Below are 17364 nucleotides of genomic sequence, written 5' to 3' on the forward strand. Positions count from 1 at the left end.
AATACTGCTTCTTGAGGTACATTTTATCATAAGTTTTATGGGTTTCGTCTAAAAGTTTACATGCTGGATATTACTGTTTTTTATTCTATTAACATTACATGAAACACTGGAAACTGTTTGTATTTTTTACCTCTAGGGAATTGAAATGTATGGTCTAGGAAACTGGGCAGAAATTGCTGAGCATGTTGGTACCAAGAGTAAGTTGCAATGCATTGACCATTATACAACAGCATATATGAACTCTCCTTGCTATCCTCTTCCGGTATGAATTATACTTACTCCTGTTTATGTTTTTTCTTGCTCATTTATTATGTGAACATGTCCTTACTTCTTCATTTTTATCTAATAGGATATGTCTCGTGTTAATGGGAAGAATAGAAAGGAACTTCTTGCAATGGCTAAAGTGCAAGGGGAGGGAAAGAAAGGTTAGTATGGAAGAAGTTACTGGTGAAATGCTTTTGCTTTTGCTTTTCGTATATCATCATTTATCACTTGTTAGAATGTCTAATATATCCTGGATCTTTGTTACGATGGAATGTTCAAAAACGAGTTCATAAGTTCATATTTATAGATACCTGAGTGCATCTATTGTGGTTGCATAACTAAAAGAAAACATGTTTTCCCATGACGTGCAATATGTAAATGATTCAAGAAACCAATTTCATTGAAAGTGATACCTCGTGCTTTTACCTGCCAGAAGGTTCAATTCTTTCCTCCTTTACCTTTTGCTTCATTTATTTTCCTGTAGTTGGTGGTTTCAGGATATCTTGTTTCTTTTTTTCTTGTGTGTGCACGTCCGCATGTGCGTGACCGTGCATGTGCATGATATGCGTGTGTGTGTGTGTGTGTTTATGTGATGGGTTGGGGAACATAGACCACTGCACCATATAGACCCTTTTCAGTTCATGAACCGCTTATAAACAGCAGTTGGTCGATAAAATATGCCAGGCATGAAACAAATTCCTACATAAGGGGTCAGAACATAAAGTAATTCCAAATATCGATATAGCACATCTCCAAATTTCTGTAATAACTAGAGAGCAGAAGGAATGCAAGCAAAGAATGAAAACCATACACATTGAGGTATGGGGATATGGCTATATGAATATTTATATAAACATACATATATTATACATTGAAATTAGTAATTTACATCAGATAAATATTGTTTTTGATCCACGTGTTATGAGTTAAAATTCCTATAATATTTTTATGTTTATTTTATTATGTTAATTATAAATTAGAAAGCCTTCATTTTTTTAACTAAGCACCCAACGACCTTTTAAAATAATAGTTCGAAACCGACCTATTTCCAACAAGTATTACGTAGTGGATGTGAAGTGTAGGATATGCATCCAAGAAGTGTGTTAGAAGTGTTTTAAGTTAAAAAAAATATATTGCATAAGGGAGTATATGCACGAATAGATGTATTCATATATGCAAGGAGTGTCCGAGGAGTTTGGCTATGGATACATGTACAGGTACACGTCGGGTACAGGTACAGCTTCAGTTAGGAGTACCCAAGGTATAAGCCCTAACTGTTCTTATTTGGCATTTTGTCTTTCTTCTCCCATTTTTGCTGTCATGCGGCAAGGTTTGCGATCAAGATCAAGATCAATTGTATAGCTGAATATCATCAGTCACTTTGATTCTAGCTGTATTGTTCATCTAGGATGCAGAACTACCAAAGTAGTAATCAAACAATGGAGAACTTGTAATATTCTCACATGACAGGAATTTCGATGCTCGGAGATTTAACACCAAAAGAAGAGTCTCCATTCTCACCATCAAGGGTCAAGTATGCTAGTCTCTGAATTTCCTCTTATCTTTGTTCATATTCAGAACTTATGCTGAATATTTTCTTTTATGCTCCATAGAATTGAAGAGTTAAGTGAAGCTCCAACTGGGCGACCACCCTCTGGGTTAACTTCTGGTAATATTCATTAATCTAGAGAAACTTACCATTTTAAAATGTTTACATCTGTGTAGGATAATCATTTTTTTTCTTGTTGATTTTCTCCTATCCTGTAGGTGAGACCTGTATACTGTATTTTGAATATGTAAATGTATATCTCTAACCATAAGGATCATAAGGTTTCCTAGAAGAATTTACAGAAAACAAGGTTTCAGTCCTTAATACAATTGCCCTTCCCAAGGATTGTAATATTCAATATCATCAACTGCCATATAATGGTTTTTCTTTAGACGGAAAGCCTGAATAATTCTAATTAGTGTATGCATGTGTTGTAAGAGTGAAATCATTTGCAGGTGCTACTAAGAAAGCTTCAAACAATGGTCAGTTTAAAGTTGTCCCTGATGGAACTAAAGTGGAAGGTTTGACATCAAGTGAAGGTACAACAGTAATTGCGCAATCTCCACCTTATTTTACAAAGCTCGTTTTGGGAAATATAAACTTTTGTCAGACATGTTAAATTATTAGTTATTACTTTTGTCTGTGTAATTTTGTGTGAACAAGCAATTTCATGTGATTAATATTCATCAAAGAATGCTGAAGTCAGAAGGCAGAAACTATGGTTAATTTTAGGAGCAGCATAAATGCAGTATGCACAACAGGCTGGCATTTATTTCTATGTTGACCTTGTATCTGATTTTTTGGTAACCTGGACAAAAGGGGAATTGACGGTAGTTTTATACTTCTAACCACTGCTATTCAGTCTACATAACCATTGATAGCGCATATGTTTTTGTAATGTTATTTATTATCGCATAACTGCTAGAAATGGATAGGAGAAGTTTACGCATATTCATCCAGGTCTATCTTCTTAAATTGCCAGACACTCTTACCCTTTAGATGTCCAGCTCATTATGCTCTTGATGAATGTTCATTTTTCATTTTAATTTAACCTTACAATTTCAGGTTTTAGTCCTATTTATAATGCTTTTTATGTTAGCATTGTAAGGCATCTATTACTCTTATTTAAGAAAGGTAGGCTTTTGGTCACAACTTCTGGATGTTCTACCCTTCTAAGTCACACTTAAAAAAGAATCCAAGAAATTTCCTCACGAATCACGATGATTAAAACTCGATGTGAGGGGGTAGCTTCGCTAGCTCAATCTCCTCTCAATCTGCCACTTCTCTGTACCTCCTCTCAATCCGCGACAGAAATTGTCATCGTCTATAGGTTCTTTTTTGTTTTGCAGTCTCACCACTTCTTACACTCCACCTACAAATCACATACATCAACCCCTTGATGAGATTATTAATTTGGGAATTATCTTACACTTTATATTACTTTTATCACTTGCTGCAACAATTTTTTCGTTACCTATTTATATTAGCATACAGTAATTATTAAGGTGCAAGAAAATTTTTCATAGAGTAACAGGCAGAGGATCATGTTGAAGCGAAGGGTCATCTCAATCATTGATTGAGATTCAGTGGCTGAGATCAGTCAACTCATTTTAATCTTAGTATGCTCACCATCTCACCCTCTACACACACACACACACACATAGGTATGTATATGTATATGTAGATGTATGTATGTATATCTATATACACACACACATATGTATGTGTGTGTGTGTGTGTGTGTGTGTATATATATATATATATATATGTCTATGTATATTATATGTATATGTATATGTATATATATATTATATGCATATACATATACATATACATACATACATAGATATAAGTTTAAATTGCACATAACTAAGAATTTGCACCTAGTCAGAAGATACATATCTGTCAATCTATATTTATGATTTGAGCCATTCATTCTTATCTACAAAAACATCAAACCCACGTGGGTCAAAAATGCAAAGTACATCTCTTTCATCATGTACAATATTGTGAGAAACCAACCAAAGCTAAAGCCCCTGATTTTGCTTTGCTCACTTAAGGCCATGCCTCTGAGTGTATATGATTTTCAAATTGTATATATCATGTTTTTGTTATGATTTTACTGTTAATTATTTATTTATTCTGCAATTTGTGAAGCTCAAAAAAGATTCCTACTTTTTGTTACATTCTATGGTTATTGTTTTACTTAGAAGTGTTGGCGTTTTTTGTCCTTTTTAACCCCTAAAGTCCAAGCCCTATTTTTCCACCCCCTCTAAAGCGTGAGCCCTATCTTGCAAAGTTTTTGCTTTCCACAACGTTGTTTCTGTCTCATATTTGTTTTCAGACGATTGTGTTAAAACTGTTTTTGACATAATTACCATGTGTGCTTAATATAGTCTGTTTCACTACTCATAGAGATGAAGTAGAAGTACTCGTGAACACAAATGGAATGGAAGCACTCATATCAATTTACTTGATTCTTACTTGAAATAACTACATTTGACTCTATGTGATTATTTGATACATTGATTATGAGAGTACTCGAATAGCTTCTTTTGACCCTATCTTACTGGGGTATTGGGTATGCTAACTAGTAGCCACTTCATTTTCTCTGATTTGTTCAGTTGTCTTTCTATTACTTTCTTTTATAGTTTGTTTCATTTATCCTAGAATTATTCGGCGTATAAGTGTTGATATCTCAATGATGCATATTAGTAGGTATCAACAGTTGCTTATCTACAGTCTACCTTACTAGACCATCTTGTGTTACTTCAAGATGGAAAATTACATTCTGTTACAAGCTTTTATGTACAAGCGGTGTTTTGCAAAGGATGCCTTTTAAAAGTTAATTGACAGTTTACTTATTTCTTTAGTGCCAGATTTGTCTGAGTATGCATATTGTCACTAATAGATTAACTTGAGGTTCCATCGAACTGTTTTATCTTATTGCTGTGATGTGAAAATGTTTAGCATAGAGAAAATTCAACTAGTTGAGGTTGCAGATCTTTACGTGGCTTGTATATTTCATATCTGTTAATCCTTAAGAATCTTTGTATTAACATTTAATTGTGCAGATCTTTACGTGGATAGAAGCGTTGGTGTGAAAAAGCCAAAATATTCTGGAGATGAAGGACCTTCTATGACAGAGTTAAGCGGATATAATGCTAAGAGGCAGGAGTTTGATCCTGAATATGATAACGACGCGGAAAAGTCACTGGCTGAGATGGAGTTCAAAGACACTGACTCTGAGGCTGAACGAGAATTGAAGCTACGAGTACTTCACATCTATTTGTCAAGGTGCTTGCTTGTCCTTTGTTGTTGTCGTTGGATAGACAATATCAGATATATAGTGCGGCTCTTATATATCTAAAAAAAATGACTAGCGTATAGGAGCAGATAGTTTCACAATAAGCTGATTGTTAAAAATCATTCTCAAGCTAACCCGTTTTAACTGTTAACGGTGCTTCAAGTGCCTATTTATGCTTGTATTAATCACCTGACTTTTAAAATGTAGCAGAAGGTTATCTGGTACCTGAAGATTATTGCCATATCTCACGTTAACGGAAACCTTCAAAAGAAATTTAGGGCAAACACTTTACTGTTGACATAAGCTAAATGGTACTTTTTTTTATTCTTTCTGTCAATTGACTTTTTTTATAGTGTAGAATGGACAATAATTCCTCTCTAATTCCAAGTTTTGTACACAAATTACTTTAGGTTGGAAAGTTTTGTTTCAGTTTTGTTCTAGAAACTTACCGTTCTTGTTTCCAAATTTGTTGATCTTTTTTCACATATTATATATTTAAGGGTCAATTGCCGTAACCTAAATTTTCACTACTTAAAAAATAGAAAGCCCTAAAGCTTTTTTGACAAATAAGTACCTCAAATTTGTCATAGAAATTTAGTGGAGTTCAGAGAAAATATATGTTACGCTTTCATTTAATCCTACCATTGGCTTTCGATAGCAACTCCAGCAACCTATTGTCAAATTTCACTGACTTCCTCTTTCTTTTTCTCTCCTTATCAAAATCCTCCCTCTTCCATCCTGAGATAGAACAATTTTTCACTTTAGCCCTATTTAAATTTTTTATTATTAAAATCGACCCTTTTTTCTTTTATTTATCAAAACCGACCCAATTTCTTGATTAGCGGCTTAATCACATTCCTAATTAGTCGGGGTTACCAACCCCGACTATTTAGGATATTAATTTTTAGGGTTTAAGGCTTCTAATTAGGGTTTAAGACCCTCCTAAATAGTCGGGGTTGGCAACCCCGACTAATTAGGAATGTGATTAAGCCGCTAATCAAGAAATCGGGTCGGTTTTGGTAAATAAAAGAAAAAAGGGTCGATTTTAATAATAAAATTTTTGAAAAGGGCTAAAGTGAAAAATTTCCTGAGATATGCATGGGGGTAGGTGCTAGTTTCAAGGTAGGAGATGAGAAGTAAAACTAAGATATTAAAATATAACATTCAATAATATAAAAAGAAATTCTACATTTAAAGGAAAAATCACATCTATGCATATCAAACATGAACACTGAGGGAGCACATAAAATGAGTATCAGACTGGGAATGTCAACACATACAATCAACCAAGTCTAGCAAATCTAGAAAATCAATAATTGTCATCCTTTATTTTTGTTATTTGAATTAGAAAAGAACAAAATATATTAATAAATTATATAATTATAAATAATATAATAATATTTATATCTATATATAATATAATATATATATAATAATATATAATACAATGTGTAAAACACGCTCTGGGCGCCGCCTAGCGCCCGACTAAGGCGCCATGCGTTGCCCAGTAGCGTGCAAAAATGCCCTGCGGAAGGTCCTGCGATTACGCTGCGAAGCGCCTAGGCGGCCGCCACAGGCTAGCGCGTGCCGATTACAAGGCCGCCTCACAAAATCCAGCCATAAAAAAATCCCTGGCGCCCCCAAGAACCCGAACCAAAACAAAACCAAAATACCAAAACCCTAAAACCAAACGTAAATCCACCCAATTCTTTATCAGATTCATCCACAGCCGCGCAGCAAAAACGAAGAAAAGTCGCCTTCATCGTCGTGCTGGACGTTTCGAGCTCATCCTTTCAACCTCGTGCTGGAATTTCGATCTCGAACTGACTTTCGACGCATGGACTTTCGAGCTGTAGCTTCGTCTTCAACCTCGTGTCTGGAGCTTCGTCTTAGACCTGCATGTGGACATTCGAGCTCGTTGCATGGAACTTCAGAGCATCTTTCATAACCTCGTGCTAGGAATTTCGAGCTCGTCTTCAACTTGACTCATCTTCGAGCTCATCGTTCTCATCTCCCAACTTCGAGACTCATCTTCGGAGCGTACGTTCTATCCTCAAGCTGGACTTTCGTTCATCTTCAGCCTGTAAATAAACACGACTTCAAACTTGGGTTTTGGTTAATCGCCTATCTTTAGGTAAACAAACTTTGATTCTGACTTCAAACTCGTGTTGGACTTTCTCTCGCGACCTGTGTTCTCTTAAGCAGATTGGTTGATAATTTTTACTTGGATTTGCTTAACTTGTGGGTTTATTGCTGTATATCATATTGAAATCTTTTGTTTAAAGTAGAAATCTGTAGTTTGATTGGAAGGTAAAATCTGTGTTTTAATCCGCTGATGTTTCATGTTTGGTACGATTCTTATTACTTGTGAGGATTTTTTATATTGTTGTGTAGTTCTACAGCAGACTAGTGAAGTTGAGAACTTTGTTTGTTTCAAGCTAAGGAAATTAACTGCTCCTACAGCCTATGACGTCATATGTCATTTATAATTTATTTACATTTAACAATAATTATTATACCATATTAGTTTAATTGTTAGTTTATTGTCAATTGTTGTTAAGTTTAATTTTCCTATTCAAAATGAAAAAGTATCACGAGTGTACAACAGAATTAGTGCATCACCACGTCCACAACAGGCTTTATGCCCTTACATTATCTTTGTCATATTCATTCTCTGTGCATTTAGCCTAAAGCTTAACAACTGTACATGCAATAATTGTGCTATCTTATTGAGTTGACTGGAAACTATAATATGCATGCCTCCCTACATTTGATTTGCTCAACAATAACGAAAGAAGTTGCAATTTTTGACTAACAAAAATAAACATAATAAGTTAGTTGCCAATTCTTTTGGCAGTATGGTAGAAATACCGAATGAAGCTAACAGTATTAATGGTCGATTTGTAGTTATTGGATATTTGGGACATAAATTCTAGATTCATTGGATATTATATTCCTCATTTGTATGTATGCATCTTGATTGATATTATACTTGGATAGCAATATGTGTAGTGTTGGTATTTTTATTAGCATTTGATTGATGATATATATTATATCTTCAAGTATCACAATTAAAAAAAGAAAAACCGGCCAGAAGAAAAAACCGCCACGAAACCGCTTTAGCGCCCGCCTAGGCGCTAAGCGCTGGCCGAACCAATTATAAGGTTTTTCGGCGCCCAGGCAGCGCCCAACGTTTAACGTACATGGAATATATAAATAATAATATATAATATTATGATATTATATAAATATATATTATGATATATAGTAATATGATATACTAATTGCATAGGTCCCCGAGGACACTGCAACATGATAAAAAATAATTACAGCAATGGACTCCTTAAACATGATCCTGAAACATGAATATACGAATAGCAAGAGTATCGCTTATGTACATTTTAGTCTACATTTTCGAACTCCCCATTATTTAACCCCATGTTATCATTTGTAACTTTTGACTATGCTTGAAATGTTATATACTAATTGTTCAAAGTGATTTCCTTAAACAATACTTGGATGGTCTTGCCTATTTAGGCAGTTGAACCCCTGTGATATGGTATCTGGTAAAACATTAACTTTGAACATGATATTGGAATAGGTATTGGTCAAGAATCATGAATTATATAGTTGATGTCATAAGGTTACATTTTTAATCCACACCTTGACGGGATATGCATCCATGCATAATCAACCTAGTGGACGTCACTACATGATCACACAAGAGTATCATACTTTTTATACGAGCCAATAACAATCTAACATCTAAAAGGATTCTACCACACTCACAAGTTGGTCTATCAAGAAATTGCATCCAATACAACATGTCCTCAACTTGAAATAAGACGCATTCAAGAACATCAATTTGAAAATAATTAACTGAGCCTAAAAAACAATTAACATATTTTATTTTAAAGTAGACTAAATGTTATATTAATTAAAGTAGGATTTCAAAACTTGAGTTGAGTTAAAAGAATCAAATCTTGTTCTTGGATGATTTCTAGAAAGTACGTAGTCTTCAGAAAACAATTGGGTTTTAAAAAATGATTATTAATCAAAAAACTTAATTTTTATTTATACTTCTTTTGTATATCTATTAGAAAACATTTCAAACATTTATTTAATTTAATAACCTGTAAAACAAATCTCATATTTTCATTAGAAATACTTTTAGAAAATCTAAACTACTGGAAAACAACCTATCCTTTTATTTGAAAATAGCTAAAGATATAATTATTTATTATTCTATAAGATAAAATTATTTAATAGATCGTGGTCTCATAAAATTAGTTGTATTTATAGCTTGAATTCTTGTAAGAAAAATATCACTACTCCACAAAAACGGATTTGGCTAAACACAACGTACTATAAAACTTGTATAAATGCAGCTAATAGTGATATTATTCGACATTATGCACATATAAGTGCATCAAGATGAAAGACATGTATAAATACAGCTAATTATAATTGCATTTATCTCTGATCAGATATACTAAAACTCCCTAACCATATAATTCTCTTTAGTTAAAAATTTATAACTTTATGAAAACAGGATAACACATTTAGTGGATTAAGGTGTAGAAGCAAATAATTGAAAGTAGCTAGCAGACAACTAGTTGTTAATATATTCACTACACATTCAAGGGACTCCAAAATATATATGTGACCACATGAAAGAGAAAGCCTATGTATGCATGACTATGTTTGGATGGTGGAGGAGCAAGAAAACAATGAGGGTAATAATTTGGCATAGAATTTCATTTATTCATGCTCTTGCCATTAACCTTGCATAAGTAGCCAATTGAATTCCTTGGATCATGCAGTATCCATTCTTGTTTATCAGAGCATTGGACGAATAATAATAAAGATTAATATGAAAGCTTATTTAGTAGATGTACCATCGAACCAGTTAAAAAATCTCAAATGTAAACAAGTCTAGTCATACATGTTAATAAACAAATTTGAAAGTTTTAAGATCAGTCATGTATGGATCAAAGAGAGAGATATCTGTAGATCAAAACTGTGCAGTCTGTGCATGCCATGATTGGATAAATTTCTAGCTAGAAGAATCATGAAGGAATTAGGATATAACAATTTGGGTAAATAAATAAGACCAAGGAGAAGAAGAACACTTGCATAATTGTTTCACGAGAAGACATCATAGATTAGTAGAGAATAAATATGGAGAACTCTTTCAAGGACACTAATTATGAACACAAATATAGATGAATTATCTAAGGATTTATTTGAATAAGAACAAGGAATAAAAAATGAACACTTGCCTAGAGAGAATGCCATTAATTCGATGGAAAGCTTCAATTGAGATCCTTCTCTCCCTCCATAGCCTTTTTAGCAAACGTAGCTTCTTTTCTCTTCATTTTCTTTTTCACGATAATAAATAAACAACAAGAGAGAGGGAGAGAGATTTGAGATGTTTCAACTATGGGAAGAGTTGGAGTAGGAGTTTATTGGTACTTCTTAGTATCAAGGTTATCGATAGCGGATAGCGTCGCGTAGCGGTGAGACATCGCTAAGGCTATTTCGGACTATTGCGGCAAAATAGCGGTAAAAAGCGCAAAGTCAAATAGTTGTCTAATTTTGATATGTATAAATACTAAAAAAATTAAAGAAAAATCTAAAAAATCTAAAAGTACATATTGGATGATTTAAAGAGATCCTAAACATGAAATATACATGTAACCATCACGTAATATTGAAGATGACTGGAGGAGTCAAAAAGTCGTCATCTTCGAGAAGAAGAGTTTAGCGGTGACAGGACTGTCTTAAAAGGAGCTCACGGTGAAGAAGGTGAGATGAAGTATCAAGGTAGGTGCCAGAGGCTACGAGAGGTAGCGGGAGTATGCTGAAAATCACAGGAACCGGTGGAATGCAATGGTTAAGGATTGAGTTTAATTTAAAAAAATAAGCCTTAAACCATTTCTAAATAGCAGTAAAAAAGCAAATTTCGAATGCAATCGCTCACTATTTACTGTTATGACACACTATTGATCGCTTTTGCGAACAGACATTCCGTAATATGTCATCGCTATTACGCAATAGTGTAGCGGGCGATAGCGTCGCGGGAAGGGACCGCCAATGTTACATTAAATGCTGGGCGCTTCTAGGTGTCGGACTTGGCGCCCAGCGCTTAGTCGCCTAGGCGGGCGCCTAAGGGGTTTCTGGGCGTTTTTTTCTTTATTCATTTAAGTGGTGATCGATGAGATTTTGCTGAAGGTCGGAGGAGATAATGGAGATGTTCATATTTGGAGGTTAATGGAGTTTGAAGGACGTGTAGGTTACGACACATAAAATCGCAATCAAGGTCTACAGGGTGCAATCCACGCAAGCCCCTAAACGCTTATAAAATCTAGGTGGGCAGCCTAAATACGGCCTAGGCGCTAGCCGTTAGTTAGGCGGCCTAGGTACCGTCTAGACCTAGGCGTACACGCCTAAGCGGACTAGACGGATGTTTTTTAAAACAGTGTGGACCGTTAACGCTATTAGCGCCGTTATTGCGGGGCTATTTACCGCTATTTATAACAGTGCTTAGTATTAGAGATATTTGTGTTATGAGAAAGATGTGATTTTTTCCCTCATGAGAAAAGTTTTGGAGGAGATGAGATTGTCAAAACTAATAAAGATCATTTAGCTAAGGATTCCTTGAATTAAGGATAGAGGAGTTAGTGAGTTATGAGATATGAGGTTAATACTAATTGGGCCCCAAGATGAACAACAATTAAATCAAAGGGAGCAAAAGAAATATCTTTTATAAACTAATTCCAAGACTAATGTGATAAGAATTTTGAAACTGAAAATTAGAAATTTGAGGTTGAGACTAAAAATCAATACGAACAAATTGGATTTATGATATCAATGACTATAAGAGTGCTTATGATGAGTGGCCACTACACATTTAGATCATTCTATATTCATTCCCCGCACTACTTGAAGGACAATGATCTTGGTTGCGTATGTTGATGATATTTTGCTTACTGGGAGTGATACCAAGGTTTTGGCAGAAGCCAGCGAATACCTCAAGCATTATTTTGTGACTAAATATACGGGAAATTTGTACTTTTTGGGATTGAAGTTGCTTATTCAAAACCTGGGTTGCTTCTCTTCTAAAGGAAGTACGCCTTAGATCTTCTAGGAGAGACTTGCCTTTTAGGTTGCAAACCTGTAGGCATGCCGATGGAAGTAGATTTGAATTTTTTAGGATGAGAAAAATATCATTTTTAAGGACACCAGGCAATATAGGAGGTTGATTGGCAAGTTGATCTATCTTACAGTTGCTAGACCCGATATATCCTTTGTTACATGACTATTGAGTCAGATCATGCTTATGCCTAGAAAGGTTAGTTGGAGAGCAGTTATGAGAATTCTTGCCTATATCAAAAGTTTTCCTGTAAAGGGTTTATTCTACAAGAAACATGGACATATACAAATCTTTGCTTATTCAGTGTCAATCTATGTTGGAGATGAAGGGGATAGGTAGTCTACCGCTGGATACTACACCTTTGTTAGTGGTAATCTAGTCACCTAAAGAAATAAGAAGTGGTATCTCGGTTAAGTGCAGAGACCGAGTACAGAGTGATAACACATACTACTTGTTAGATGATGTGGTTGAAGAACTTAATAACAAAGCTCAGTTTTGTTCAGTCAACACCGATGCCCATGCTTTGTGATAATCAATCTGCTATCTATATTGCGAGAAATTCTGTCTTTCATGAAAAGACGAAGAATATAGCAACTGATTGTCATCAGATTAGGAATGCTGTAATGAAAAGGGTGATGTGCACTTCATTTACTCCCTCTTCAGAATAGTTGGTGGATATTCTTACAAAAGCTGCATCTTCTAAGGTGTTCTCTATTTTGTGTAGCAAGTTGGGTATGATCAATACTTGTGTTCCAGCTTGCATCTTCTAAGGTGTTCTCTATTTTGTGTAGCAAGTTGGGTATGGTCAATACTTGTGTTTCAGTTTGAGGGGGAGTGTTAGATTTAATAGTATTTAATTATTGGGTTAGTGGGTTTGATACCGCCTTGGGTTAATGACCGGTTATATCTCTATATATTACTGTCTTGATAATAATTATCTGAGTATTTCTCAACAAGTCCTATCTACTATTATCTGTACAAGATAAAATTTTGAATATCCTACCTCAGGTTTTAAGAGAGAAAAAAAGATTGAGATGTGGTTCAGTAAGAGTAAAAATGTCCAAATGTCACCATGTGTATATCACATGGTGACATTTGATAGATTCTTTAACGGACAGTTAACTAGAGGTATCAGACTTTATAATTCTGCCAAAGTTTGAGGAGACTAATTTGTCCCAAAAAAATCAGGGTATTTATCTGAAAAGTAGTGAAATTTAGGGTAGTTACAACAAGCCATATTTTTAACCATTCTAGGCCAAGAGTCTTTTTCAGGGAACCATTTTAGCCTAGGAATCTATGCTGGCCTCAAATTCCTCTCTCCGCTTTCAAAAGTTCAAATACCCTACCTGACCTCAAATTTGGATTGCAAACGAGTATGAGGTAAATAACACTCAAAAACATATTAAAATTGCTGATTTAGAATGAATTACTTACCATTTTCTGACTGTGAATATCTTATTGTATACACGTTCAACTGATACTTTTCATGGCTGTGTCAAAAGTCTATTGTGCATCTCTTCCAATGTCCAGATTTTAATATTCTAAATTTTTTTCTCTGATGAGTATTCTTTGCTTGATGACTTAACAAATATGTCAACTGCTGTCTGACGGAAAATAGCTTTCCGTATTTTGGAGCAGCGACGTAGTATCTTGTCGTCTAAATTTCCACTTGTTCAAAGTGGTACACACATTATGACTATGTCAAAAGACTCAAATGTCTCTTCCAAATGCTAAAATGTGATTATTTCATTTCTCTCTGTGAAGCTTCTGAAAGTTCTACATGGTTGGAGGTAGTTAGGAATGTCTTTTCTGACCTCATATTCTACCTTGGCAATCAAAAGAAGCATGTATGAATGCTAGAAGTACTGACTTCCGCAGACTGTCGCCATGCATGAAGTTCTTCTTGCAAGTGTAACATGCTTTCTCACGGAAGGAAGAATATGTAAAACATAAGTCATCAATGAGTAGAAACTTCACGGACTACCCTCTTATTTAACGTTTGCTATTAAAAGAAATCTGGTTAGATGGCTTGGTCTGCAGAAGATCTTGTCAAAATAAATAATAAAAAAAAACGCCTAGACTGCATACATATGTTTTGGAAATCACATGCTCTCAAATTGTTTTCCTTTTTTTTCCTTTTCTCCCTTTTGTGAGTTTGCAGCTGGGTTGTTTTTTTTATCTTTCTTCCTCTCTGGAGTGGAAAGGAGTGCCATGGTATGAGCATGCTTGCGTCTGAAAAGCAATATTTAGGTTCCTTCAAAAATTGATTTGTGAGCTTTGGCCTCGTTTGTTCTTTATCTGTTCTAGATTCGTAGATAATCTGTTCTTTATCTGTTCTAGATTCGTAGATATATGTTTTGTCATCACCAGTGTTCTGTTATCTCAGTAAACCTTCTGTTGACATTTGTAGTAGAAACTTTATATTAATATCTCTACTGTAAATTGTATATTGTTCTATATTATTCATCCATGGCACTGAATTTCCTGTTCTCTACCTTTATTTTGTGAGTTTTTATGCAAATTCAGAACATTACACATCTTTTCACTTTGAATACATGTCTGACAGTCTGTGTATATATCTTTATAGGATGTACAGACAGACATATCTGCACAAGAACATAGAAAAATCATCTCTGTAGTTCTGTTTTGATGCACTGACCTTTTCTTTTAAATGTTTCATTGCTTATGCACTCAATTTTGTGTCAGGCTTGATGAGAGAAAAAGAAGAAAGGATTTCATTTTGGAAAGAAATTTGCTTTATCCAAATCCTCTGGAGAAGGAACTGAAGAATGAAGATCGAGAAGTATATCAGCATTTTAAGGTTTTCATGCGTTTTTTACCTCAAGAAGAGTATGAGGCTTTGCTCAATACTGTGATTGAGGAGCGTAAGATCCGAAGAAGAATTCATGAGCTGCAGGTGAGTCCTTCTAGGTGGAAGTTTCTCTAACTTCTTATCTGGTCATCTTCACAAAAAAGTAAAAATAAAAATAAAAAATTAAATAAATAAAAAAAATTAAAAGGAAAAAAAAAGACCTAACTACTTGGTGTTCTGATATCAGTCTTCCTACTGGTGATAGTTTGTACTATGTTCATGCTCTTGCATGTGCCACTTTGTTAGGCAATATATGATAGTAGAGAATGATACTAGTTGAAGCTTAAGCTGTCATTTTCTTAAATTTTCCAATTGCCATAAATCACCATAAACAAGCCTAATCCAAGATGAAGAGAGACAAAAAAATAGAGGCTGCATTTTTAAGTGGTACTATGGTGTTTTCTATGTTGTGTTTTTGTAAAAAAACATCATGGTGTTATGTTTTTCCCTTAAAATGTTTTCAAAACACCATGTTAAGTATTTTTAGTCAATACTAGTTTGACTCATTACAACGTTAGTATTAAACATATTATTAATATATTATATATTAGTTATAATAAAATATATTATAAATAAAATGTTATAATATTTAGTTTACATTATTATAGTATTAGAAGTATTAAATATAATGCAATATAAAATTGTATAATGTATTATAATATTATATTGTACTTAATGAGTTATATTATATTATAATTATTACATATTATTTTCAAATAATTAGATATTTAATTATTTTGGTATATTATTTTTTATTGTTATATATTAATATTTTTTAATAATGTTATTTTATCATTAATATAATATTATACTATTATTAATATAATATAATATTATACTATTATTCATATAATATAATATTATTAATAATGTTAATATTATGTTTTTACTAGTATGTTATTAATAAATTAATATATTATAAATGTTTTAATATTATGTAATATACTATGGTTTTTAATATGTTAGAGTTTATTAATAGTAATTTAATAATATATTAATAATGTATGATATAAATAAATATTATTATACTATGAATATATTAGTTTTACATTAAAATTTGTTAGAAATAAATTATTTTATTTATTATATAATATATTGTTATTTTATATATTATATTACATTTACTATACAATATATTCTTATAATAATATTATTTTATTATTGTTTTATTTTTAAATATGTTACAATTATATAATATTTTATAATTATTAATTTATTACAGTTTATTTATTAAAAAGTTAATAATATTATAGCTATTATACTATTGTGTAGTATATTACTGTCAATGTTACATTAAACGTTGGGCGCTTTTAGGCGTCGGGCTTGGCGCCCAGCGCCTAGTCGCCTAGACGGGCGCCTAAACGGTTTCTGGACGTTTTTTTCTTTCTTCATTTAAGTGGTAGTCGATGAGGTTTTGCTGAAGGTTGGAGGATGTAGTGGAGATGTTCATATTTGGAGGTTAATGGAGTTTGGAGGACGTGTAGACTACGACACATAAAATCACAATTAAGACCTACATGGTGCAATCTACGTAAGCAGACAATGCTCCCCTAAACGCTCGTAAAATCTAGGTGGGCAGCCTAAATATCGTCTAGACGCTAGGCGCTAGTTAGGCGGTCTAGGTACCGTCTAGGTCTAGACGTACGCCTAAGCGGACTAGGCGGAGGTTTTTTAAAAGTGATTACTGTATCATTATTATATTATTATTATTATTATTATTATCAATAATGTTTTTATTATTTCTTATTAGTTTATTTATTATTTGTTATTATATAATACATTGTTAACATATTAAATACTAGTATTTAATATGTTATTATATTGTTATATAAGATATTTTATTTATTATATTTTATATTATTTAACAAATATTACTAATATATTAGATTAACTATAGTATAGTATAATAAGCATGTTGCTAACTCTGTTAATTACATTTAATATATTATGTTAGATATTATATTAACACATCCTCAAACTCAAAACCAAAACACCAAACTTAAAACACATTTTACGTGTTTTTGAAATAAGTGTTGTGTTTTTGGTTTAAGAATGATTTAGCTCATAAAACACTACGGTTTCCAAACGCGTGATGTTTTGTTTTTGACAAAAACACCATGGAAACAAGTAAAACACCATGGTATCCAAACGAAGCCCAACTGATGTGTTGTATACTTATTTTCTAAATATTAAATGAGTATCAGCTTGGGGCATGG

At 33.3% G+C, this 17364-nt stretch overlaps 1 protein-coding gene across 1 annotated transcript in view; it reads left to right on the forward strand.

Moving 5' to 3' along the window:
- LOC109846373 (transcriptional adapter ADA2) overlaps positions 1 to 17364 on the forward strand; it is a 74217-nt gene that overhangs the window by 54062 nt on the left and 2791 nt on the right. The window contains exons 5-14 of the mRNA XM_020415598.1: positions 1 to 16; positions 56 to 62; positions 137 to 262; positions 350 to 425; positions 1735 to 1798; positions 1878 to 1933; positions 2269 to 2352; positions 4888 to 5110; positions 14983 to 15197; positions 17347 to 17364. The exon at positions 1 to 16 is cut by the window's left edge and continues 34 nt beyond it; the exon at positions 17347 to 17364 is cut by the window's right edge and continues 338 nt beyond it. Coding sequence (XP_020271187.1) covers positions 1 to 16; positions 56 to 62; positions 137 to 262; positions 350 to 425; positions 1735 to 1798; positions 1878 to 1933; positions 2269 to 2352; positions 4888 to 5110; positions 14983 to 15197; positions 17347 to 17364 — 885 coding nt within the window. The remainder of the gene's footprint in view (positions 17 to 55; positions 63 to 136; positions 263 to 349; positions 426 to 1734; positions 1799 to 1877; positions 1934 to 2268; positions 2353 to 4887; positions 5111 to 14982; positions 15198 to 17346) is intronic.

Source organism: Asparagus officinalis, chromosome 6, assembly GCF_001876935.1.
Source record: "Asparagus officinalis chromosome 6, Aspof.V1, whole genome shotgun sequence".
Lineage (NCBI taxonomy): Eukaryota > Viridiplantae > Streptophyta > Magnoliopsida > Asparagales > Asparagaceae > Asparagus > Asparagus officinalis.